Here is a 27,002-nt window from a genome sequence, read left to right on the forward strand (position 1 = left end):
ATGTGTATTTACCACTACCTCCTGAAGAATCTGGCTTTTGTATAGCTATTGTAGTAAACTGCAAACAATTTAGATTTTTATGACATTTGTGACATAGATAGATAGATAGATAGATGATAGATGGACATTCGCCAATACATTTCAAATTAATATGCAGGCAAATCAAACACAGAATACTGTTCAGGGGGTTAATTAGGGGAACTCTCTGGACAAAAAGACATTTTGAGCATTAGAGAGTTTTGCCGAGTTTGGGTTCATCATTACAATCTCAAGATCTGCCGGAATGTCGGTGTTTTCATAATCATTTTCATAGATATGTAACTGCAGCTACTCATCAGACAGTAAAACAGATCGCTCACGACAACATTCAGTCAGTTGTCGTTCTTTACGGACTTGTGATCGCGGCGCCGCTGCGAGCAGGTCTTGCTCTTTGCAGCGTTTTCAGGATGTCCTTCTGTGGCTGCAGTCTACATGTAAGACGCTGAATTTCATCCAGGCTGCGAAGTGGAAAATAGTTTGAATGCTGGACCGAGATGACTGTTTACACACAAGGAAATTCCCGTAGGTGTGTGTTTACAGGCATGTCTTCTCATTGAGACATAGTCTGAATTTTTAGTCTGCACAGTCATGTTTCCGAGCTCCTGGTGGATGGTGACACTGAGATATTTGAAAGGGAAGGGAGCTTTTAGGTTTACAGGACGGGGGGTCTAAAAACTAAAAACCTGGGAGACTTTGTACATCATTGCACATGAAAATGTTGTTCGATGTCTTGAGTTGATTAAAACTAAGTTGGGCTAGTACTGGATTTTCTGGAATTGTACAGTGCAGTTAGTTAAAGCTTGATTGTCCCAGGCTTCTGAGCCTTCTTGGGCAATTCGATACCTGCAGAGCTGCTTTTTACTCCTGTTCTGACTCTTTCAGATTAGCTTTAGGAAAAACTATTGTCGTTGTTAATATTTCAATCAGCCTCTTTTTCCTGAGTAATCTCATTAATAATGATTTATCCCAGTCCTCCTAACAGCAACTTGGAAAATGTCCCACTGTAAGTAATGTTAGCGTGTGATCAATTTGACCTTACTTGTTTAATACATCTGCTCTTGTCCATGTTTGTATTTCACTTTAGCCGTTTTGTTGTTTCTCACAGTCAAAAGTTGAGAAATCTATTTATTTACATCCAGATTATGGCTGCATCTTCCTCCAACTAACTGATGAAGCTTCAGCTGAAGTAAAGACGGGTCAGACAAGGGATTAAACGTAACACAAGAGTTACTCTTCCAACTATCAAGTTACTTGTTTCCAGTTGTATATATAAAGTATCTACTTTAAACTACTAAAGATGCTACCATGGAGGTAACTACACAGGTGTGTCGAGGACAATATGTTGCCATGCCGATACAACAACCTTGTTTTTTTTACACATCCGCTAAAAACGAATGTGTTGGAAAATAGTCATAAAAGTGCTGAAAAACAAAGGTCATGCAAACTCCTCCTGCCAAGCTACACAAATGTATTTATAACTGACATTTTCGTCCACACAGACCTTCATCAAGAGCACACATCCACTTTCCCAGTTATGAATGACTTTGTGTTGCTTGGCAGGAGTAACGTGCCGGACCTCTATTTTTCAACACTTTGAGGTCGGAGTAATGAAGGACGAGGCTGACGTCATGTGACTGTGGTGTAGTTTGTGTTTAGCCTGAAGTTGGCTTTTTATTTCTGCTTGTTAGGTTTAGGCTCTAGAGATCATGAAAGTTGAGCGCAGCTGTTCAGAAGATTAGTTTTTGTGATTGTCAGAGGTCGTCAAACCAACATTTAAACTGAAGAAATCCAGGTGACATAAACGTCACATGTTACGCTTATGTGCATTGGCTGTTTTGTGAACAAATATTACTGGAGAATTTCTACACTCGATAACATTCATTCATTCATTCATTCATTCATTCATTCATTCATTGAAATTAATGTAGTTTTGTAGTGCCTTAATATGATGAACAATTGTCAAAGGTCAAAGGCAAAATTTTCTAAGTTCAGAGAAGCAGCTCGCAAAATTTCCCCCTCAATCATGTAAATTAACAAAAACTGACACGGGGGAAAGTCAGCCTCAAAACAACTCAATGGAAAATATAAACTAAAAGAAGAGCAGTGACGAAGCTCTGCCTGAAGCGTTCCTGCCGTTATAAAGTGAAATGGAGCGATCACACTGCATTGCCTGTCCGATTATATTATCCAATGAATTAATATTGTATAATTTCACAAAGTCAGGCATTAATAAGTTGCGAATTTTACGGCTTTGGCAATAACTGCTCCGCTATGGTAAAGTCAGCTGCACTGCAACTCTGTGTGTGTGATTGGCCAGGCACTGCAAACTCCGCCCCTTTCATGTTCATGTGCGCTGACCCTGAATGGGAGAACTTGGATCTATGTGTCGGGAGCCCACAATAAGCACTTGTGATAAAGTTAAGTCACAACAAAGGATCTGATCATGGCCAGTTTCTGAAAAGATGATATAAGTCCAATCGTTTCTCATTCGATTCATATGGAGGTAAAAGTAGTAGCCAGTTGGTTTCTGCTCGTATTTAGTGTCTGTTTGTGGTAACGTTGTCTTTTTTAGTCGTCAGTAAATTCATAGCAAGAACAGCCCAAAGGGTCAAATTTAGAGGCGAAATGCCCCTTTCTGTAGCTAAAAGATTACATTTCGTGAAGCAAATCTTCCTGTTCTCAATCCATAATGTAAACTAATTCACCATCCAACACATTGAAACACCTTTAGGAGAGCAGATTAAACACACACTAACTTATGTGAAGTTAATTGGATTCTGAAGGATAAATATGCAAAATGTTGCAGGAGACCTTTGCGATGAAAGAAATATTTACTCCAAGCCATAGCAATGCGCACACATCATATGCAATGACATTGCATATGTAGGCGCATGCTGGCAATTCAGGGTATATTTGTACGCCGCCTCTCATAGCCAACATGCACAACAGTTCTACAAAGACAATAGAATTAATTAGCTGAAATGGATTCAACAAGAAAGCAGCAACAAACAAACCAAAAAAAAAAAAATGAAGTCAAGGTGCAAGCAAGAATCCATCCAGGAGAGGAGGGGGAGACATAAAGGGGGGGTATGAGGAGAATATAGCGTGCGGTTAAAAGGAACAGGTGTATGTAGTGAGGTTATTGAAGTCTGCCCGCTCACCTGTGGCAGCAACCGCTGCAGCAGCTGGAGAGAGAATCCATTTTTAGATCCAGGGTGACTTAAACATCCCACATATGGTTGGACGATACCGCCACGATTTGATCATTCGTGTATGAATTGTGGAATAAGGGTCCATCAGTTCTGTACGGATTGACGTAAAACTGAAACGTACTTACTTTATACCAAGCAAGAAGCAAAACGAGGTGATCAGTTGGGAAAATGTAGGATGTGTTTTGGAACTTCACGTTGGGCTCATGCGGCTGGAAACTGCATTTCTGAACTTTTGATTTTTTTTTTCATTTACGGCAAAAATAACAAAACAAGCATCCCGACCCGCTTCCTGCAGTTCTGCTTTGTTGCTGCTGTCAGAGGACAGAAAAGAGCCAGAACACACTCTTCACCACAAACATGGACAAAACTGGGGATAAAATAAAACTCTGGAGTTATAATTTATTTGAACACAGCATTTCTGCACTTTTGCTTTGGTGTCAGAAACTATGTCCAAGAGTGAAAGCAAAAACAAGATCAAAATATCTTATTTGTTCGACAAATGAAGTCAACTTCATGACATTCGCCAAATATGTCTGACAGATCTAGGTACTTTATAGATCTCATGGGGGAATTATTTCTCCATATTGAACCCGTCTTAACTAAACAAACTGGGACCACCCGGAACATCCGAGTGGGAAATTCCAGGTTGGACCTTGTTTAATTGCTTCATGGGTTTTGGAACCTCTGCTACACAATTTCTACTTTCTCTTCACGAAGACTACCTGAACTCTCAAGTGTTGTTTGTCATTTTACAAGTATGTTTGGCCTTTTGCTTCACCTTCCAGCCGAAGGTCTGGTCACTTTGTTATTGTTTTAAGATTTTTATGTTTCCATGTGACCTTGTTGTGTCACTAACTTGTTTTTGTGTTCAATTATTCTGTCTTGCTTTGTTGCAATTTTACATAATTAATTATTGTTTTGCAGATTTCTGTTGTTTTGGGGCTTCTCTTTGATGATTCTGCATCTCCTTATCATTTTGTATCTATTTTTGCTTCTTTTTTTGTTAGTTTGTACGTATTTATGTTCTTATATCATGTTTCACTGTTCTGCTTGGCGTCATAGAGCTTCGCTGTTGACAGGCGGTGTCTCGGTTGTGCTCACGATCTCATTTTAATGTTGCTTTTTGTCTGTTGATTGTTACTGTGAGACTTTCTGTGGTCATTCTGCCTTTCTTAATGATCATTTTGCTTGTCATTGTTGTAATTTTGCCTCTTTTGGTTTTTTTTATCACCCTATATGGTCTTTATGTCTCTTTGTGGTCACTTTTAATCTCTGGGAACATTTAGACTCTTGTTGTGTGTTTGTCTCTGGTGATCTTCATGGTCCTTTTATTATTTATTCATATTATTTTGTGGTAATTTTCCTATCGCGTTGTTCCTATGATTTTGCCATCTCTGTGTACTCATTTGGTGTCGTTGTAGTCATGATATATGTATTTCTAAGTCAATTTGTGCCACATTCAGAATAATTTTGCATTGTTTTACAATCATTTTCTGTCTTGTATTAATTGTTTTGAGGGTTTTTTTAGCCGGTCATTATGTATCTCTCTGATCACATTTTGCTGTGTTTCCTACACTCTTACTCACACTTATGAGTTGTTAGTTAAATCTTTTTTACATATCACTTTCCGGTCGTTATTTCCGATTCAGTAATCTTTGCATTCCAACTCCATCCATGTCACTTCTCTTTAACCAAAGTTAAAGTTAAAGAAAATCCTGGTTTTTAATCTCAAACTTACAGTACAGTTTGTTTTTTGGGTTTTTTGGCAGCTGATTATGGTTGGTTACTTTTACCACCGATTGCTTTGTAAACATAAGAAAGAAATGATGAAAATACGCATCAACACTGACGGTGGATACATGCAACTGAGAATATTGTTTTCGTGACGTGGCAAAAACAGGAATAAGGTTAGTTCTGTCTAAGACAGTTCATACTTCATCTCCTGGGTGGAGATGGAAATAAGAAGTGATTGTAGGTGGCATTATCCCCACCCATTTCAAATTTCTGACACAATAGTTTTAGGAAACCGCATGAGAAGAAACTTCAGTCTCAATGATGTGTTGAGAACAAGCTGTGAGAACTCCCAAACCAGAGCAGAGAAGTATGATGACGCCTTTGTTTTTCTCATAGTCTTGTGGGAGAGAGTCCATATTTCTTTGTTTTTGTGGTGTATATGTAATAACCGTAATTGTTGATCACTATTTAATTCATAACCTTTGAGAATAAAAAAAAAAAAAGAAGAAGAAGCAGGAAATGCTCCTCTTGCGAAAGTACAGCTTTTTGAATGAACATTGCTGCCTTTTTAATGTAACAAATAAGTTTACTCACCATTTAATAATGTAAAGCATTCAGGGTAGTGCCTTGATTAAGTTAAGGTTTTTAGTTTTTCCAGGCCTCTGGCTGTATATTTGGTGTGAGTTAACAATGCCACATGGGAATCAAGTGTACAAATTACTTTCATTCTGCTTTCTTAATTGTCCTTACAGACTCTTTCATTTGATGTCCATTGGTTTAATCACCTCTGCTCAAATATTCTCCTTTCTGCATTTTCTTTCTTTTTTTTTTTACTTGCCTAATGGCTTTCTGAAGATTCATAACTCAAACATACAACGAGCTGTCAACCTTCCTCCTTCCTCTTCATCTCCATCCATCTGCCTTTAACTTTAAGAGGCTTTAGTCCATTTTTTCCTCATCCAGACTCCTTCACTCACTTCCCCCTCCTGTCTCTTTGCAAGTATTTTGTCACCTACTCTAAGAAGTGAAGGCGACCAGTGACGGCTCGCTCCGGCACTTCCTCCATCATCTCCAAACCCCGCGGTCTGATCTCTCTCCAAATAACTTCTCCCAGTGGTGACGCCTGAACTCTGCCCGTTTTCTGCAGCTTTCCTTCCTGTTCTGTTTCACATCTGGTTCTGGCTGCTTCGGCCTCAAAGTAAAACACAATTACTCATGTTCAGCTCTCAGCCCCGCTGATATATTTGGAGCCCATGCCTGCTGTTGTCACCAAAGCACTTAGCAGGGATTTTCTTTTTATTACCAGTCTTTTGCCTTTGACACTGAGCCACCAGACCTTCCTACCATCCCTGGATCCGCTCTTTTCAAGGTTGACCTCAATGTTTTGCTGAGTTAAGCCACAAAATGGTCACTGGCCGTGATTCCTGCTTTTTTTTTTTTAAGACAGTCTTTGTGCTCAGTGGTGTGAGGACCGCATGTCGGCGACAACGCCACACTGTCATCAACAAAACACACCTTGTATAGACGTGCTGGGTTCAGTTTGAGTTGTACTTGTATGTTACTTGCTACTTTTCAAAACAGCAGTGGAGTTCCTTTACTCTTTACTTCGTCCATTTCAGTTGCGTTTTCTCATAGTTGTTTTATTATAGCATGGCTATAACGTGTTACACGGGTTTTTATTCGCATTGTTCGGCTCAGTCTAACGACTGATAATCCATTACATTCGGCTGGAGTCACATCAGTTAGTTAGAGGAAGATGCTCCATATTCTGGCTGTCACTGCACCTTGAGAGAAGCAGATTTATAAACCTACGATGACAACGACAACAAGAAGAAGCAGCAAAACATTCAAGACAAATCACCAAGAGCAAACAGCTCTAATGAAGGGAGGCGAATGTTTATTTAAGGCTGCTGATGCATCACAGCTACCGTGGACCCGCCGTGATGTTAATGTTAACGACAGTGAGACTCAGTGGGACGAAAGCTTCAACTATCACTGAAGCGAACAGCTAAGTTGTTGAGCAGGACAGAGAGACAGCAGCTCCGCAGCTTCCGACCAGTAACAGCTGCTCTTCACTGGCAGGAGCAGCTTTGAATAATGCTGAGGATAAAAGACGCGGGACAGAAGGAGACACACTCAACATTGGCAACATCGTCAATTAATATTCTTTAACTGTAACGGCGTTGCTCATTTCGCAATGTTAAACATTTACCGGGATGTTACTAACAACAGTAATGGTGTAACAACAACTTAACACTTATGAACATCGGTCTCAATGTCATTTGTGTGTATCCAGTCTACTTTTGATCGACTGAGATTCTTGTGTTGTTTTAATGTTCTAACTGTCACAGAACTAATCTCAAAGAGGAATTTGATAGATGGACAGTTTAATTTTGAGATTTAAATACAAGATTTTACTTATTCTCTTTCTATTATGTTTAATGGTTGGCCATTGACAAGCCAAAATTAACTTAATTTTGGCTTGTTATGTTTATTTGTTTTATGTCTTTATGTAAATTAGTTGTTACGGTTTGAATAATTTCATTTGTGACCACATGCCCAACATAAACTTTCAACTCAAATTCAATTCAATAATGTAACAAAAAAATATGTTTATTTCCATTTTCCATGTTTCCAAGTGAAACTCAGATTTATGAAAATTCCTAAATTAGCATCCTAATTTTAAAACAGCCAGTGCAGATAATTTTGTGCTGAAGTAAAATTTCTTATGCCTTCGTGCCTTCTTTTAGTGTCTTCATGAATTAATCAGAAATCAGTCAATATTAGCAGCATTCAATGTTGTATGAGGCTTGAAGGCTCCTTCCTGCATTTCTAATAAATCCAATCTAACCACACACAATGTGTTTTTATATTATTGAACCGGGTTATCCGAGAAGTCCCACTTTACTCATGAGCTTTAAATATCGAGTTTATTCATATGTGTGTGCGCTTATTTGTCTTTTCTTATGTTTTTGTGATTTTTACGAAAATAACATGAGCAGAAAATTCTCAGTCACCTGAACTTCCTCCTGAAAGGTTTGCAAGGCTTTCCGGTGACACCAGAGACTAATAGCGGCTGGCCGAGACCAGATGTGGTCAAAACGTGTCCACCTGTAAGCCTAATTGCCTCTGACAAATAATACTGTAATGATAGGAGGCTGAGTCACCAGCTTCAGCCTACCTCAAGTAGTCATGCAATTTGTCGAGGTTGTGCATCGCACGCATCACTATGGAGCTCATGTCTGCAGTGGAATTAACGGAAATCTTCGTCCTCCTTTTTAAGTCTCACCATTCTCTTTTTGTAATGAGGCATTAAGGTTTGTTTTTAGTGGGAAAGAGACGTTATTGTAGGTCATTAACCCCGCAGTTATTAGCAGCGGTGGCAGAAGTACAGATATTGATCCAGCTTATTTACCTGAGAAAAAGCTTTTTCTTTTTGCTTGTCTTGAATGGTGCTCAAAGTATAAAAGTAATGGGATCCTTTCAAATGATATTTCTACATGGGAAGCCACAGAGCAGATGGAGATTTCAATTTCTAATTCAGGGTGATTTTAAAACTTGTGTTCAGTAGTATAAATGCAGAATAATGGGTTTTAACGTGTTATTAGACTTTGCAGATGAATTATGAAACCTGTGTTAGACGACTTTCTTTTTCCTTTCCTTTGCCTTTGTTAAATAGATAAAGTCCTCTGAGATTAAATCATTTATATTCAAGGGAATTCAAGGCCAAGATTGAACGAAACATTCAGTAACCTTTCTATAAGCCATGCAAATATCCATAATTAATAAGCATGTCTTTTCTATTGTTATTTTCTTTCTTTCGAAACGCTGGTACAACTGGAGTCATCAGTGAATTATTGGAGTGTATATTGAAGATAGTTGGATTCTTCTCCATACACTTAGTGCAACAGTGTTTTCTTTCCACTGGAAGTTCTCCTTTTTTCCTTGAGTACATGCTTGCATTTTTTGCATTTATTTATTCACCTTTGTTGCCTTATCCATGCACAATATCAACTCTAAAGAAGAGGGGATGATTTATATATTGCAAATTAAACTGAAATATGAGATCCTACAAATAATTTTAACCTTACATTTGCTTGCAAAGGATTCTAAATAGAACTGCAAAGTGGTGTAAGGATTAGGTCTCTCGCCTCAAGAAGGTTGAGCTTAGGGGGGGGATTTCCTTTTATTTATTCTTGTTCTCCCTGTGCCTGTTTTTCTCTGGGTGCTTTGACCTCTTCCTGTTGTCCACAAACGTACTTTGAGGTGTGGAGTGTAGGATCGAATCTAGTGCTCCGTTACAACCCTGCTGTAAGAAATAAAGTCATGTAGACGATAAATGGATGGGCATTCAATGGACACATATTTTCAACTGCCATGTGAATTGTTTCTGAAGCATTTTAATTGAATATGAAATTTGAACAATCTTCACGTCATTGCATTCTGTTGTTGGAGTGTTGCATGAAAATCTGCATGTGAACATTGTTACAGCTAAAAACTAAATGGGAAAACAAACAAACACATGAAGCTCATTCTGCAGGACTTTGCACCAGAATGCCTGTACACATGCTGATTAATGGCTGGGCATGGCACTCAGTGCCGTGATGTGCAGTATGAGACAGTGTATTATGCTACACTGCTGATTCATTGTGTGTTTGGACTGCGGTGTAAACACGAGCGTGCATGCATATGCTCAAAGGATGCACATGGAGCTGACTTGCTTATTCACACTGGGATGACGCATGCGGTTAAGTTGAAGCTGCCCAGACGGGCTGCAAAAAAACACACGCACACGGCACACATATATACACAGGACAGTGTACGACGCGCCTGCCATGGGATTATGCAGGTAAACCTGTGAGTTCAATCTGTGGCTGGTGACTAATACCCTGCAAAGAGGTTTTCAGTGGACGGCTCTGCTCCGGGCTGCTAATGCTGCTCAGACATATTTATGTGTACAGTACAGATACAAGAAAGAAGTAGTGTAGAATCCAGATGTGCAGTTCTTTGATGTTTTAAAGGGGTCATTGTCATCTTGTTTGAGTCCAAACATCTACCTTGCAATCGAGGAAATACTCAGACTTAAAACTGGACTTAAAACTGAAAGGAGGTGGCGAGAAAGAAGATTAAAGGTCTTGGAGAAAAAGCAGGGGCGGTCAGGTTGTGCAGGAAACAGGAAAACAATATGCCAATATGCTCCTGGACATCAATGGTAAAATGGTAAGAAGTGTATATTTCTGTTATTATTATTAAGCTATGTGTGTGTGTTTTATGTGAACGGTTTTTGAGGAAACTTTCTAATCTGTTTGTCACTGTTTTCTTTGTCTGCAGGTTTCATCCACAGAAGAATGTGTAGGACCTATGAGATTGACCCAAGAGCCAATTCAGGTAGGAGGAAATATATACAGTATGCATCCTTGGAGTGATTTGTACATTCTCTGTACTTGTGCACCTCTTGAGGCTGACTTTTTCTGAAACAACAATTATAGTCATATGCATCATTTGCTACTTTACGTTACGTAACGTACAAGTTCCGCGTCTTCTTTTTTTTATATATATATTACTGCATGTACTGGCACTGGATCGAAGCATAGGCCAATCTCCAAATATTTCTTAATAGCCTTTCTCTCACACTTTCATCTGCCGTTGTTTATGCAATAGTTATTTATATACACAAATTCCATGTACACTTGTGCTCTTTTGACAAGTTCGGGTCACTTTGGGATTGTATATATCGTCCTACTGGGAAAATCAGTTCCAACAACTTCCTGGGTGAGCAAAGCAGAAATCCTTTCCAAGTATAATGTTTACAAGTGAGTACATGTAAAGAATAGTTAACAAAAAACAGAGCTTTTGAGATAGCAGCCTTTAATAGTCATTGTTGGAAGCATGCTTTTACGTGACTTCAGGTTTTAAGCTTAGATACACAACTACATACTCGCTTTACTTGAGTACAAGATGCTTATATGGATATGAATAAATAAATGATAAAAGCAGGAAAAGGGATGATGCAATGTTACAGAGGGAGCAGATGTTTCTCTGGTTGAGCAGGAGTGAGACTTTAATGTGGGACAACCGCCTCAGAAAGACATTATTACACCTTATTTACATCAATCAAAATTTTTTGACAAAATTCATGCTGTGAAATGAACTTTGAAATTACCTCTTCAAAGGCTCTTCGAGTTGAAAAACTAATATTTGATTCATAAATAAGGCAGTGCCTTTGTTTGAAATACTGAATCTTAATTATGGGCAATAAAATCATTTATATCAAATTTCACATCAAAAATAGGGGATAAATTCATTTTTATAAAGTGATTTTAAGCTGACAAAGGTATTCTTTTGTAATGATTATTCAGAATTCTAGGATATACATTAATTTATATAAAATGGTCATTTATAGTTTTGGGATAAAAGTCGCGATTATTCAATTAACTGAAATACTAAAGCAAAGTCATGTTGGAACTGTCATTTGTATGTATAACTAAGTCAAACATAACCCCAAGAAATATTGAAATGAATTACTGAGTCACGATTATGGGCTATTAGATATTTATGAAATATAATGTCATATTAGCATTCTTCCATTCATTCATCTTCTTTATTGCTTCATCCAACTTAGAGTCTTAGACTGAAGCTAATCCCAAATGAATGTGGGAGGTAGTGGACACGTCACCAGTCCATCTCGCTTCAAATACAGAGAGACAACCAACAGCACACGTTCACACCGACGAGTAATTCAAAGCAGGTTTTCTGGGAGGAAACCGAAGTAACTGGAGAAAACTCACCCGTGCACAGGGAGAACATGCAAACTACACAGAGAGAGGCCTGTCAGCCCGGGCTTCAACGTTTTCGCTGCGAGGTGAGAGTACTAAGTTATACTAACTTATTTAACTGAAAAACGAGATCGTAGTTATTATGGGATATGAAGTCAGTTATGTGGGAAACGACATCAGAATTACAGGCTATTAAGTCAATGATATGGAACTTTAAATCATAGTTATTTGATGTAAAGTTCTCACTTTAAGTTGTAAAATCTCATCGATTAGATACATAAGTTATGGGTATAGAATCAGTTTAACATCTTTTTTTTTTTTTTTTGTCTATATATTGATTACTTGTCTTGAATTGTGATTTTTTTTATGTTTGTGTGGTTTTATTGTGAAAGCACTTCGTGAACAACTGTTCTTGAATGTGCTTTCTAAATATAATTCTAAATTATAATAAAGTTATAATTTACATATTAACATCATACGTCTAACAATGTAGTAATGATAAAGAATATCAAAATTCTGAGATTTCAGAAAATTAAGTGTGAGATATAATTTAATTTAAAAAACATGGTTGTCAGAGATTTCATATCAAGTAATTGTTTTTTTTAATTCACCTCGTTAGTTCACATAGTTATTCTCTTTTTACATCTGCTGTGCATGATTCACTCAAAATAATTTTTTTCTTATTCTCCTATGTTTTGTGGATAGGGAGGCGCCAAATGATGGAAAAAACCTAAAAAATCGGAAATCTTTTCAAATGCAAACTAAAACAATAAAGACAAAGTTGCAGAACGTTTTGGGAAAAATTATCCTCAGGTATAATAACTCCTTCTTCTGGTGTTATCGTAGCATTAAAAAGTTGTGAGGGGGTGTCTTCTTTTTGTTTTGTGTTGCGGGGATTTAAACCATCTGAATTTACATGATTAATAGTTCTGGCTCTGGCTGTAACCTCTTTACTGAGATGTTTTTTGAAGTAACTGCGCCGCGTTTGGTCTGATTTTGGAGGCTGTTCTGCTTGATCCCAGATGCCCTCCAGGCACCTTGTGTGTCCTCTAACATCTCCCCGCCTGGGATTGTGTCTTACCCCCTCAAGACCTTAGTGATGAGGCAAGGGTAGATAGGACTGAGTCAGGGATTGTCTGTGCTCATCCTCTGCTCGGGGATTAGGATGTGCGCTCGTAAGGTTTATCCTTATGTAACAAAGAAAGTAAGAGCTCCTGGACTGGAGGTTACCAGCTGGTAACACAAAGCATTCCTCTGATCTGACGGCTCCCACTCGGAGAATCGGCTACTTTATTAGGTGCTCATTTATTGCTTTGATTTAATTTGCCTGGGTTTCGAGCTGGTTTGACTGAACTCCAGGGGTTTCTGAGTTCAGCCCAGCGAGGTGATGTGAGCGGCCTGGCATGCCACTCGTCTTCATGCCGAGCTGCAGGATCCTGCTCGATCCCGTCGCCCTCCTCCTCTTGGTTCATCTCGCCAAGAAGCATTGAAGCAGGAATCTCTGGCTGCATGCAGGCAGGTGGAGAGGCTGAGGGTTTTTTGTTTTTATTTATTAAAAGAAGTCTTGTAAGATCTCATCTCATGCTCCATAAAACCCTTAAACTGTCGCCCCCCCCCCCTTCAAAAAAGAAAACACAGCCCTCTTTAGACTTGTACCTCCAGACCTCTGCTGGATGCGTGACCGAACCCGCCCCTCTCCTTCCACTGAAACAGAAAGATGAAAAGAGAGATAAAACGCTATGCAGGAGAGAGTTATACATTGGGAGGTTTCTCTGACATTTACTGCAGCCTCGCAGCCCTGGAGAGTTTCAACTTCTCCACAACCCGCCTCCTTCGCCTTATCTAAAGATTCATGCGTTTGAGTCATTACACAGATAAGTAAATGTAAAACAAGTCATATATTATCATAACTCTTATGCATGTACGTGCATCTTTTTTTTTATGTGCTTAAAAGGATTACAAGTTGTGTCGTTATTTTAAAATACTGCATTGCCAATGTGTTTAACCTGCAGGGTGTCTGCAGTACAGCGGAACCTAACAGGATTAGAACAAACAATTACAAATGGAGCGACAAGTCTGTTAATCAATTGGCACATAAAAAGTAATTTAAAGCATGTTTTTCATTTATGGAATTAAATGAAAATCATGCACAAGTAAACTTTAAGTAAACCAGTCTACGTTTTTTTTTTTTTGTTTTTTTTTTTATGTAAATAATTTAGCATTTATTTGCATGACCTCTAAATCCTGGGTGGATGTCCAAATGTTAACAGCTTGATTGAAATTTACAAGGCCTCAGACCGCTTAATGTAATAAAGTCTGTGTGCAACAATGTGCTCACGTGGCTGCTCACTTTTTATGACCCAGTTACATAAAAAAGAAACTAAACAAAACAAAACAAGTTAAGTAAAGTATTGCAATAATAAAGAATGCACATCACAATATCCAAAACAAGCCCGTTTTATTGTAGTGTGATTATGTTGGGTAGTGATGCGTCACTTACTTTTGTCATTCATGAAAACATCATCAATGTCTTTCAAGTTCAAGAGCTTCTTCACCCTTTAATAATACACTTCTGCTCACAGGAAGACAGGCCAGATTGATTCGGCTTTCGTTCACAGCTATAACTACACTTCTTAAAACAGAAGTAAATAATGTTTTAGACCAGTGCACATACATATTGTATGCATGGATAATAAATGTCATTTTTCTTGTGACGAACCTTACATGCAGTGAACATGAGATCACTGACTGACCAATAAAACATCATGTTCATACATGTCCATGAAAACGTTCCAGTCATGGTTCTTCTGTGTTCACGCTTGCATTTTTGGTATTGGACCAGAAGACACAGAAACAGCTCTTATGATGTATAAAGTTGATCTGTGGGATTATTATACTAATATTGTTACCAGGTTAGAGCTCAACAAGAGCTTAATAAATCTCTAAACAGTCACAAGAATTTTAGTGTCACACAGAAAGCAAAGATCTGCTTCACACCTGTTGTCAACATGTCCGATTGGTTGAGGCATCGTATTTACTACATTTATGCTGGAATAAAAATAGAATGTAGTTTGTTAATCATTGGTTTAATTAATTCCTGCCTAGCTGTTATCACAGTTCTCGGAGCTTCATCGGTTAGATGAACTTGCATGCATGTTTTTTTTATTTTGAATAATCTCTGCAAAGTGCCGTAAGGTTTTGTGTTTTCCTTTGCAAATATATTGTATATATGCAACAATTAATTTTTCTTTTTATAAAATAAAATAAAGTAAAATAAAATAAAATAGAAATTTAATTTAATTTAATTTAATTTAATTTAATTTAATTTAATCAACAACTACAAAATCAAGAAATATAACAAAATTAGCACAAATAATAACAACATCCCATAAGCGATGATCAAAATATTAAATACGTATAATTAATTTAAATTAAATTGAATTAAAATAGGCAGGTTGTTTTCACAGAAATGTTTGTAACGTTTTTCAAAGTGGCCACACTACAGCTCCTCCACCGATGGAGCGCTCAGTGTCAGTTCGCGCGGCGACACCTCTCTGTGTTTGGGAGTCTCCCGGTGCAAGACGGCATCTGGCCGGCATGTGCAAAGATGGCAGATTAAGATTTGAACTGTTGCGAATGTGAGTCAGCTCACAGCGGCAGTCAAGGATAAGCCGCGTCAGCTGAACACTAACTGTGTTTTCATACAAACCACAAGGCAGAGGGGACTCTTTGTAAAGACAGATTCTTTCAAAATGGAAAAAAAAAAAAGGTGATCATATGGGCTGCCGTAGCCAGATGATTGTGAATTTCGGCGTGGCGTCTTACAGATATGATGGAGCGCGGCCACGAGTTTAAATCTATTTCACTTGTGTGTACATGAGATGGGGTATTAAGACCAACGGCGCCTCCTACCAGGCTTATCATTGGTGACATGTTTGGGTGGCGGGTCAGAGATGTGTGCGGTCTGTGTCGTCCCAGGGCCCGCTGGGTACGCTGTGTGTGGAATTTCACATGCTAGCACCGTGGTTACACAAGCCAGCGCCGGATCAAAGACTGTAGACCTTTCGCAGGCACTCACCAATGCAACCCCGTTTTCTCCCTCCTCTGTCCTCGTCTTCTTTTTACGTCTTCGTTCGCCACTCTCACCTGTTGTTTTTACACTTTTTCTGCCTTTCGGAACCCCCGAGAGCGTGTTCCAGGAAGGTTAAACTGCAACGACACATGAGCTCTGTGGTGACCAATGCTGACATTCAGAAATGGGACGTTTTGGTTTCAGAACAATCAGTTCGTGGATGTTGAATGAATTCATACTAAAACCAATGCAACAGCTTTGCTTTGCTCCTTTCCTGGACTTTAGATATAAACTCAATCTGGCAATGTGACTATTGACAAAGTCAATCATTTCTGGAACACACCACCTCTTATTTTGAATTTCATTCACTAAAAATATGTAAACATACAGAATTGATTTGGGTGATCACACAGTTATCATTTCACGTGATCTTCACAGATGTAGTGTGTAAGATTTGTATAATGCCACTTGAGGGATTAGTATCTTCCCTCAATTTAGCTCTCATAGTTTCTTTAGTTTGCTGCAAGTTTGTTTTTTTTCTTTGTGTTTGTTATTTCATACAAAAGTGTTTACATTAGCTGAGTCTTTTTATCTTTCTGGAATGAGGAAACACTTGACGGTTGGGGGACTCACAACATCACCTTAATTGTAATGATATATATATATACTGTATATATAAAGTGCAAATACACTGGAGAGGGGGGGTAAGATTTAATGAGCTTTTGCTTTCTCCTACTCCTTTTCGAAAACACATTTTCGTCTGGATTTTCCGACTTCAATGTATTTTGTTTTTTGTTATATCCAAAATAAAAATGAATCAATGAATGAATTCAATTAAACAATAATTGTATAGCAACAAATACAACACAGTCATTTCAAGGTGCTTTTTACAGAGAGAAACCCAACAAATCCACATAAGCAGGCATAAGTGACCGTGGAAAGGAAAAACTCCCTTGAGAAGGAAGTGAATTAATTAATTATTAATTATTGAGTTTAATAACTTCAGTTGATATTGATGTTGTGTAAAGCAAATGCATTTGAGATTCAGTCATGACAGTTTTATAATTATTATTATTTTTTTTCCATCTGTTTAGATTCATTTTTAATGTCTTAATCCAGACGTGTCAAACATGCGGCTCAATGTCCAAAATCTGAATGCAAAAGGTTTAATCTGGTTCCTGGGATGATATTGGAAAATGCATAAGGAAGACTTTTAGTGCAATTTTAAAAATTGTGGTTCTACTAGGGATTGCACTGTCTCATTACGTGGAGGTGAAGAAAGAGTACTAAGAACCAAAACAGAACAGCAGGTGGCAGAACTGATGAGATAAAATACTTGCTAATTAAATAGCATTATCGTCAGTCCTACCATGAAAATCTGCTAAACTTTCAGAAATCCTCTGTTGTGGCAACTGACACACTTTTGACCATATTAATGTCACTGCAGGTAGGATATCATTGCTATTCTGTTCTTAAGGGAATTTCAATTTGTTCATTGTAGATTTTGGAGAATTTGTGGTAAATGTGAACATTTTCAATGATCTATTTCATTTGCACTGAAACTGAGGGGAAAACATTGAATTTGTTGGTTATATCTTTACTGGTCCAGTCCCACGAGATCAAATTAGAGGCTCATGTGGCCTCTGAATTCAGAATAATTTGACACTTCTTTCGGAAGCAAAAAAAATCATGTTGTGCCCGCCCACACACACACACACACACACACACACACACACACATGGCCTGACATGTATGTTTTTGTAGACCCGTGGAGAAAACCGATACAGCCTGAGAAAGAACATGCAATCTCCTCATAGGCCATCATTGTCAGACCAGGTATCTTCTCGCTAACTCTGCACGTTTCACATTTAATCAGTGTTTATAAAGATCCCCTGACGTCAGCTAGTGCAAATGAATTCAACTTTAATGAGCCACGTTAAAGAGGAAAGAAACGACGGAGAAAGTGGGAATAAACTTTAAAGTTTGAGGAGTGAAACCTTCCAGCCAGCAGATGGACTTTACAGATCTTTAGTGAATCTTAACCCAACTACAGTTTGACTTGCCTTGACTTTGTGAAAGTGACTAATTTCTAAGCCAAACTCAAAGTTTTCACTGATCCCGCTCATTGACACAGGCCCCATGCGGACGCCATCCACTGATGTCACTGCACCAGATTTTAAAACCGTGCAGGAAGCCTGCAGTGTCGATGCTTTAGTTTTGATCATACTTGTTTGCACTCACTCATTTTTTTCCCCCCCCTCTCTCTCTCTCTCTCTCTCTCTCTCTCTCTGTCTCTGCTGCACCTCCATGCTCTGCCTCTGCCACTCTACCTTTTGTTGTCCTTAGAGCGAGTCAGGAGGTGATGTTGCTGCGAGGCAGAGCAGAGTGCTATTGCTTCTGGCTGCGGCCCAGCTGCTTGTGTGTGTGTGTGTGTGTGTGTGTGTGTGTGTGTGTGTGTGTGTGTGTGTGTGTGTGTGTGTGTGTGTGTGTGTGTGTGTGTGTGTGTGTGTGTGTGTGTGTGTGTGTGTGTGTGTGTGTGTGTGTGTGTGTGTGTGTGTGTGTGTGTGTGTGTGTTGTGTTTCCTCGCCGCTGTAGCAGAGGTGGCCGGAGTGCTCTGTGGTTAAAATACAGTGTGGGATCAAAAACACCAGCCGGTGCTCTGCAGGCTCCACATGTGAAACACAGAATTTCTTTTTGACTTCTCGGTTTTAGCTTAAAGAATAATACAGCACGAGACGGTGGCGTCACGGTGACGTCTACGTGCTCGTGATAATTTAACTGCTGCTTCCATTCATTTCGAACTCCATTTTTAGAACTGTGCGGGGCGCTTGGAGTCCTCCCAGGCGTGCTCTGTGCAAAGAGTAGAGGTGCAGACTAAAAATGAACAAGCTGTTTGGAATTCCTAATCCGACAACTGCTTTTACATTTTGAGTTAGACAAACTGAAAAACAAGTAATCTGCATGTATATTAGAGTTTTCATTTTCGATTGATAATAACAAAATTAAAGCAGGCAAATCGTCTAAAATTATATGAGATTCCCTAATACTGCATACTAGAAAATATAGATTAGCGATCTCTGTCTGTGTGTATATGTACACACACGTGTGTGGGTGGGGTCTGTATATAGATAATATTCTTACATAGATATACACATATACACACAGACCTTACATACATACACAGACACATACACACAGACAGACACACGCACAAACAGATGGTTAAAATTATGTACAATGCATCCCGCTAAAGTACAGGAATTCATACCTCTTGAACTACAATTTGTCACAATATATCTAGAAATATAATCTGATATAATCTGACCAGACTCCCTGTCCCTCCTGGAGAAAAGCGTCCCTACAGCATGATGCTGCCACCCCCATGTTTCACAGTGGGGATGGTGTGTTCAGGGTAATGTGCTGTGCTGGTTCTCCGCCACACATTGACACGTTTTGATTTACTCTTAACAAGTTCAAGTGCAAATGGGACTTCTTCTGGTTTTGCTTCAACAATGACTTCCTTCTTGCCACTCTTCCATAAAGGCCCAATTTGCGGAGTGCATGACTGACACTTGTCCTGTGGACAGACCTGAGCTGTCGATCTCTGCAGCTCCTCCAGAGTTACCACGGTCCTCTCGGCTGCCTCTCTGGTCAGCGCTCTCCTTGCACAGCCAGTCAGTTTAGGTGGACGGCCACGTCTTGGTAGGTTTGCTGTTGTGCCGTGCTCTTTCCATTTTCGGGTGATGGATTGCACAATGCTTAACGTAATCCTGCTTTAGACTTCTTCACAACTTTGTCCCTGATCTCTCTGGTGTATTTCTTGGTCTTATATATACTGTACGTTGTCAGCCTCGGAACTGTGGAAGGAAATCCACATATAACTTGAAGCCTGGATGGAACAGCTGCTTCTTGTCCAAGCGCTAAATGCAGTGTCGGTCAGTAGTAGTCACAGTAATACAAGCAGCCATGTGTCTTCCTTCACGTTTCCTCAGGTCCTGCTGGTGTTCGCTAAGGAGGACAGCCAAAGCGATGCCTTCTGGTGGGCCTGCGACCGCGCCGGGTTCAGGTGTAACATCGCCCGCACGCCCGAGTCCGCAGTCGAGTGTTTCCTCGACAAGCATCACGAGATAATAGTCATCGATGGGCGTCACTCACGCTACTTCGAGCCTGAGGCGGTCTGCCGGTGAGTCTTGAGAGGCTGCGTTTGTTTGTGTCTTCGTGTCAAATGCCCAGCATGTGCCAGAAAAAAATGTTTTGACAATTTGGGTGTTCAAATTTGCCCACTGTGCTTCAAATAACACACATATTAATATCAGTGTCACATATGTTAAGCCAATCACGATTTAGGATTTTCGATATTATCCGTCATAGCTGCCACGGCCATTAAATTCTTTACTTTGGCCATCAAAGGGTTGACATTACAGATACAGATAGTTCACCCGTCTTCTCCTACACGCGTAATCCAACTTTGGGGGATGGAGTCTAATGGAGAGACACCAACTAACCAATGAAGCATATCATTGGATTGTGGGAGGAAACAAACGCTAATCACTGCCCCAAAAGGCAACCATCGGTAGAGCTCTAATGAGTAGCTGATGTTTTACCAAAATGTACTTGAAAACCCGTCTTAAACCAGCTACTCATGCAGGACCATATTTAGTTATATTTAAGCTTAGTCAGCGTTCTTTCATTTGTTGAAAGTATCGTGTTTTACGCGTTTAGCTGCTTCCAGATTGCGACAGAAGAAGAGACACTGTGACCGTGTGAACACAGATCATTGCCCTGCTTGTCTCCTCGAACGCTCCTGCTGGAGCAGATTAAAACAATCTGTGGATGTTATAGCAATAAAAGATGATCATCATTTCGTCTAATAAAAACCAAATTAGCGCTGAGTTAGATTGTGTTTTTACCACAATGAACTAGATTTCTTGTGTTGTGCTTTGGTGTGATTAAAGTAAAATCATCAAGTGCTGAGATTTTTTTAGTTTTTCCCACAAAAATCAATTTTGTACCACATTGATCGGGCTCAGTATGATTAAAGGCTCTTTGTTAATTTGTTGTGGAGGGCTTGTTTGGTGCCATCTGGTGTTCAGTGGAAGCACCACAGACCTCTTTACATACAGTACACCCAGCTATCTGGATTCAAACAGGTCGATTCAGTTCAGAAAGTGGCAGCTGATACTGAAGTTACAAAAGAGGGATGTTTTTATGATATTGAACTGCAGGTTGTTTGTTTGTGGAGATGAAAGCTGAATTGTGGCCCAGAGAGCCAAACACATGAAGACCCTTGTATGTCTCAACTTCTTTCAGTTTATTTTTTTTTCACATCGAATTCCCCCGGGCCAGCCTTTTACAGAATCATTTGATTGTAGAACAACTCCATTCATTCCCTGTTCTCAGCTGTTAGCTGAAGCCGAGCCGGTCACACTGGCCTGCCTCCTTTTACTGTCGACGCTGCATGAGCACTTCAAGATTTATTTAGGACGTTTTTTTTTAGTCATGCTTTTCGTTCAAATTTGCACGTCGTTAACTGTTTCCTCTCTTTCCTGCCCAGTTCCTTCAAAATATTTGCTTGGTTTTCATGTCGTCGTCAATGATTAATGCAAATAACGAATGAAAGCTGGATTCCCTTCAGCCTTCTGACATCTGTTTAAAAGACAACTTATTCCTTATTATTTTAGCTGAGACTCGTGACAGCTCGTTCTGTTAGATTTAGTCTTTTCTGCAGACCTTTTGGGTTTCAGTTATTGTTAGATGCAGTGCTGACCCATCCAGAGCTCAACACAGACAGCCACCGCCGTATATTTTGTTGAGTGATTTATTGTAAGTGCTTCATTATGTCCCAGAGTAAAAGAACAGATGCATTCGTCTCTCCTGTCTCCTGATTGCCACGGCTTGGCTGCTCCTCCCTGTTTGTCCGTTGCTCTGTCGCTCCATCACCATTTTCTCCTCCCCCCATCTCTCTCTCTCTCTCGCTCTCTCTCTCTCTCTCTCTCTCTCTCTCTCTCTCTCTCTTCCATCATCTGTGCCCTCACTCTCCGTCACTGTCTGCTCATTCCTCGCCTGCCTCCTCCTCCTTCAGGCCACTTTCCCGTACGCCCTGCCAGCCGTGTGGCTTTGTGGCCGAACCTCTAAAGCACATGTTGTGTTTGGTGTTTCTGTGTAAAGCGCAGAAATGTTCTGCCGTTCCTCTGTGGTCATGACATCAGTCCCAATTTGCCCACATGTTTATCCTGCCCGAGCCCGGGTCCAAGCCGCCTCTCCTGAGCTCAGAGTGTGGATGAAGTGAACTCCCGCTGACACCCCGGCTGGCTTCTAATCAGCATTCGTTTCATTTCACAGGATGATCCGCGCTACAAAGCCCTCCGAAAACACAGTTATTCTCGCTGTTCTACCACAAAAGTAAGTTTGATTTGGTAAATATCTACATTCCGTGTTATCTCGAGAGGTATTTGTGTGATTAGGCTTAAAAAAAAAAAAAAAAACTGGAAATGTTTGTTTATATTAAGCTTAAAAATATTTGTGAAACTGAAAACATAATCTTTATTACCCCTGGAGCACTGACCATGGAGTCTTTATTTGTGGGTGTTGCTTTTGCAAAAATAAACACTTTTGACAGATTTACTTCATGAAGAGACCAAAGTTTAAATAATATTTCCTTATTATGATGTGACGTTTATGTCACACTTAACAAGTAGCCTTTCTTATTGGTCTAAGTGGACACACTTATTTTTATTGTAAATTGAACTGATCCCCTTAAGTCCCTTGTAATAATTTGCTGTTCAAATTCCTTATTTATCTGCTCAGTTGATCCATTTGAAATATATAGTTTTATCGCTTGTGTCTTCTTTAGACTCCTCCATTTGTTAAAGTCCTATTTTCTTATTTATTGGCCAAAAAATCTCCCATAAAAAAGTGCTGATCGAAACGTGACATCAGCCTCATCATGCTGCTGGCTGCTGATGAGCCAAGAGTTTCTCCTCAGTGGAGTTACATAAACACGTGTGTCACATTTATACGCCGATGTTCGCATAATAGCTGAACAAACAGAAAACCATGATACTTCTCATCTCCTTCGTCAATCAATCAATCAATCAATCAATCAATCAATCTTACTCATACAGCACCTCACATTGCTCCACAAATGAATGACAAAACATTAAAAGATAATGTATTTGCAAACATACACACCGATACTTGCATATATCTGTGTGTACCGTGCGTACACCCATTCAAATATATAGAAAAAAAATCACATTAAAACTACTTGGGGACCTTTACTGTATCTAAAAATAAAGGTTATTCATGCAATACTACCTTAGTTTTAACTTTTGTTAACAACAATCAATAGTGATTTATAAGAGAGCTTGACCTCAATGACACTTTAAAGTGAACTGAAGACAAAATAAAACATGACAAATGGAAAAACGTAACGCAATCAGCCTCATCAAGTGTGTGAAAAAGTGGAAGGAAATACAGAACTCTGTTTGGTGGAATCACTCACACTGTATCAGGCAGGATACAGTCACTTCACAGCAGGAAGCTGTTTTCAGGGCCTTTAAGTTATATTGTTTTCTTTACACTGGAGATATGTGCATGACAAATGTTTGTGGTTTGTGATGGTAATAATTCTTTTTTGTCATTGTACAGACCGCCTGACCAGGAAGAGCCATCTGTTCTTCCTCTCCTCTGTGCTGGATTTAGCAGAGTACGTTCAACAACTTGCCCACACTTTGTGACTGTGTTTATGTCAGATGAAGGCCCTAATGTGTTGTGCTCGCGTCTCCAAAAGGCCTTTCTTTTTTTTTTTTTTTTTTCATACTCTGAAATAGCAGCATGTTGCCAGTTTTCAAACGGGCCCTTCTTGTCGGCGGTGCTTAATGGTGTGAAAATGACGTAGAACATTTCAGAACAACTTGCTACCAAGTGAATACTGACTCATTCAATTTTCCACTCCCCTCTCTCACTCTTTCCCCTTCTCCTCCAAACACCACTTAACCTTGTTTGGTCTCCAGAGGTTTGTGGAGAACAGCAGTGTATCAGCCTGCTATAATGAGCTCATACAGATTGAACACGGGGAGGTGCGCTGTCAGTTCAAACTCAGGTACAGCAAAGAAAAAGCGACACGAAACCATGCAGACGTTCACCGATTCAGCCAAAAGATTATGACCACCTGCCATTCTTTTGGGCCATGGCATCAACTTAGGGGACAATATGTTCCCTTGCTGACATACTGTCAGGTTCAATGATAAAGAGATGTGTGTAAAGCACTTGCCCTGTCAAGTGGTCCTAAACTTATGGCTGATCGGTGTGTCTACATGACCATACACACACTGTATACAACTTGGTGCAGAAACATTTTTTCTCATGAGTCATAGTTGGGGTTTCTTTCACCCACAGGGCTTGCAACTCGGTCTTCACTGCTTTGGAGCACTGTCAGGAAGCTGTGGAGATCACCAGTGAGGACCACATCATACAGGTAGATAATATACATACATGTGCAATGCAACGCAATCCAATTCCATTCGCTTATACCCACTTGTTATTGACGCGCAATTGTTTTCTAACTATAACACAGCCGTGTCGTTGTTTTTATTGTTCTCAATGAGCAGTTTCAGGAAATCAAACAGTCATGACTCTGTAAATCAAATTGTTTTGTCCCAGTACGTGAACCCGGCATTTGAACGGATGATGGGCTATCACAAGGGCGAGTTGATCGGGAAGGAATTGACTGAACTTCCCAAAAGCGACAAGAACAGAGCAGACCTGCTGGACACCATCAACACCTGTATCAAAAAAGGAAAGGTCAGTCACCTATCGTGAAGCGTCCATCTTCACCCGTCATGTGATCCAGTGTCCCTGACTGTTTTGCTGTCTCTGGATGGCAGGAATGGCAAGGTATTTACTACGCCAGGAAGAAGGCGGGTGACAGTATACAGCAGCACGTGAAGATAACGCCCGTCGTCGGCCAAGGAGGGTAAGGAAAAAAAAATCCAGGAGGGTCATCATGAGCTCAGCATGAATTAAAACACTTATTTGAACTTGCTTCTGTCTTCCTGCAGGAAGATTCGACATTTTGTAGCTATCAAGAGGCCTCATATTGACAACAATAATCAGGTGAGTCAAGTTGTCTCATAGAAAGATAATCACTGCAAAGCAGGAACCTTAGAAAACAGAAAAAACATTTGGTTTTTTTGCAGATGTGCAAATCTTACAAGTTTTCTCTTAGATTATTTCAGTACTTGGTTAGCTCAACCCCATCAAGTGAAAGACTTTCTTAAAAAAAGAGAGAGAGACAGAAGTGTTGAGTATAAGACGTATCCATAAACTGTATTTGTATTGCACTTCTCATGCATGTCAGTGCAGTTCAATGCGCATCTCAGAGGATTTACAAAGAAAGTCAGGACAAGAAAACCGTAAAGACAAAACAAGAAAAATCAGGGTGAAATGGTTGCAAAGAGTGATTATTACAATTCAGTGGAATAAAACTGTAATATAAATATCTCTCAAAAGGCAAACAAACAAGATTAAATATTAAAATGGTAAAAGCAACATCAAATTGATGTGAAACGATTGTTAAATCTGAATTTAAATCAATTTTGATCTCAATTAAAGCCATTTTGAGGAATAACTTAATGAAAAAATTTGTAAATTTACACACGAAAAATCTAAATCAAATGATAAAAATAATAAAGACAAACCTTCGTTTCAATTAAAAGCTTTTCAATGTTTAACATTTTTAAAATTGACTTCATGTTAGTCCATTTCAGGATGTTGTGTCAGAATATTATATGACAATCCAGAATGCTCATCAAATTTTAGAACTCACATGCATTCTGGAATTCTCACACACTCCAGACTATCGTCATATCATATTTGGAGTTCCCAAATATGGTTATTTAAATGAACAAGAGTTTACACATCTTACTAAAGAATCCCCATCCTCATTTTGCTTGTGCCCGTTGTGCTGCCTCAACATGAGCAGCACACTTTGGCCTCGATACACTTTATGTGAAATTTGCCCAAAACTCTGATTTGTAAGCTCACAAGATAAATCCTCTGCTCATAAGCCGTCTGGCAGCAAAAAGTCATTTGCCAAAGAGTAAACTTTAATAGTGAGTTAGTTTTTTTACTTTTTCTTTTTCTTTTTTTTGTGGAGCCTAAACAAAATGTCAGTCATCGTAATGCCTCAGTACAGCTTGGCCCAGTCAACCCTCATGAACAAGTGAACGACTTGGTCATGGATTGCAAACTGCTGGCAGTTCCTTTTTACATAAATACTTAAAGTAAACTGGAGGCGGGAGTATCAGACTTAAATAACGGTGCACTGCAGCCCCAGGGGCCTCCAGCTCACCGACTCTGAAGCAGGTGTGTCGCTGTGCTCAGCTGGGTTCTTGGCCAATAACGTCATACTACGCTAAGCTACGGCTAAGCATCAGGATTCCCCACTAAGGCCTAGCGAGGCTAGCAGCCAGGCGCCAGGGCTATTTATACGCCTGGCAGCGCTACACAGGGACTAGCTTTAGCTCGCTGCTCTCTTTCATCATGTGTGCATAAGGTGAGTCAGCCGTTGGCGTCTGCCTGCCAAAGCCACATGGCTTTCATTCCTGCCGCCTGGGATCGGGAATCCTCCGACATGGCATGAGCTGATCCCATTCTCCAAATCATGGAAGTCATCCCCCACAACCCGAGCTGTGTGCTGGGTTGATTAAACCGCGTCACGATCGTGGCCCTTTAAATTCTCTCTCATCAAAACGTGTTAAGAAGGAACAAACATAAAGACCTGTTGCACAGATATGATGGTTTTTACATTTGATTACAAGCAGGGATTCATCAACTTTCACCTTTTACATTAGTGGATGTTTTGAAACTGGAGATTTACGCACCTGGCGCGAGGGCGCTAAGTAAAGTAAAAGCAGGCGTTTTTATTATCACCAGTTTTAGTAGTAATGTGATTGAATATGGTGTCACAATGTTTCAAATGAAAAACAGTATTGAATGATGTGGCAGTAAAATGTGCTTTTCTAAAGCAAAGGGTAACAAGACATCAGAGTTTAGGTCAATATATGATACGCTGTTGTTATTATTGACACAAAATCTTTAGAACTTTTGCAAGCAGCACTCCAACGTGTCACACAATCTTCTGTAAAAGACTTCAAATTGTACCAA

The 27,002-nt window shown here is 39.6% G+C and overlaps 1 protein-coding gene across 4 annotated transcripts in view; it reads left to right on the plus strand.

Annotated features, from left to right (window-relative positions):
* The window catches only part of pde8b (phosphodiesterase 8B), a 56,008-nt gene that overhangs the window by 11,550 nt on the left and 17,456 nt on the right, over positions 1–27,002 (plus strand). For 2 of the 4 annotated variants that reach the window (XM_080476910.1, XM_080476909.1), the window contains exons 2-10: positions 10,317–10,373; positions 19,826–20,016; positions 22,176–22,235; positions 23,484–23,541; positions 23,849–23,937; positions 24,234–24,312; positions 24,498–24,638; positions 24,722–24,810; positions 24,896–24,950. In XM_080476910.1, coding sequence (XP_080333036.1) covers positions 10,317–10,373; positions 19,826–20,016; positions 22,176–22,235; positions 23,484–23,541; positions 23,849–23,937; positions 24,234–24,312; positions 24,498–24,638; positions 24,722–24,810; positions 24,896–24,950 — 819 coding nt within the window. Of the gene's footprint in view, positions 1–9,777; positions 10,206–10,316; positions 10,374–11,711; positions 11,848–19,825; positions 20,017–22,175; positions 22,236–23,483; positions 23,542–23,848; positions 23,938–24,233; positions 24,313–24,497; positions 24,639–24,721; positions 24,811–24,895; positions 24,951–27,002 lie in introns of those variants that run through there. The other 2 variants (XM_080476911.1, XM_080476912.1) reach the window with 2 other exon arrangements.

Source organism: Lipophrys pholis (assembly GCF_963383615.2).
Source record: "Lipophrys pholis genome assembly, chromosome: 12".
In the NCBI taxonomy this organism is placed as follows: Eukaryota; Metazoa; Chordata; class Actinopteri; order Blenniiformes; family Blenniidae; genus Lipophrys; species Lipophrys pholis.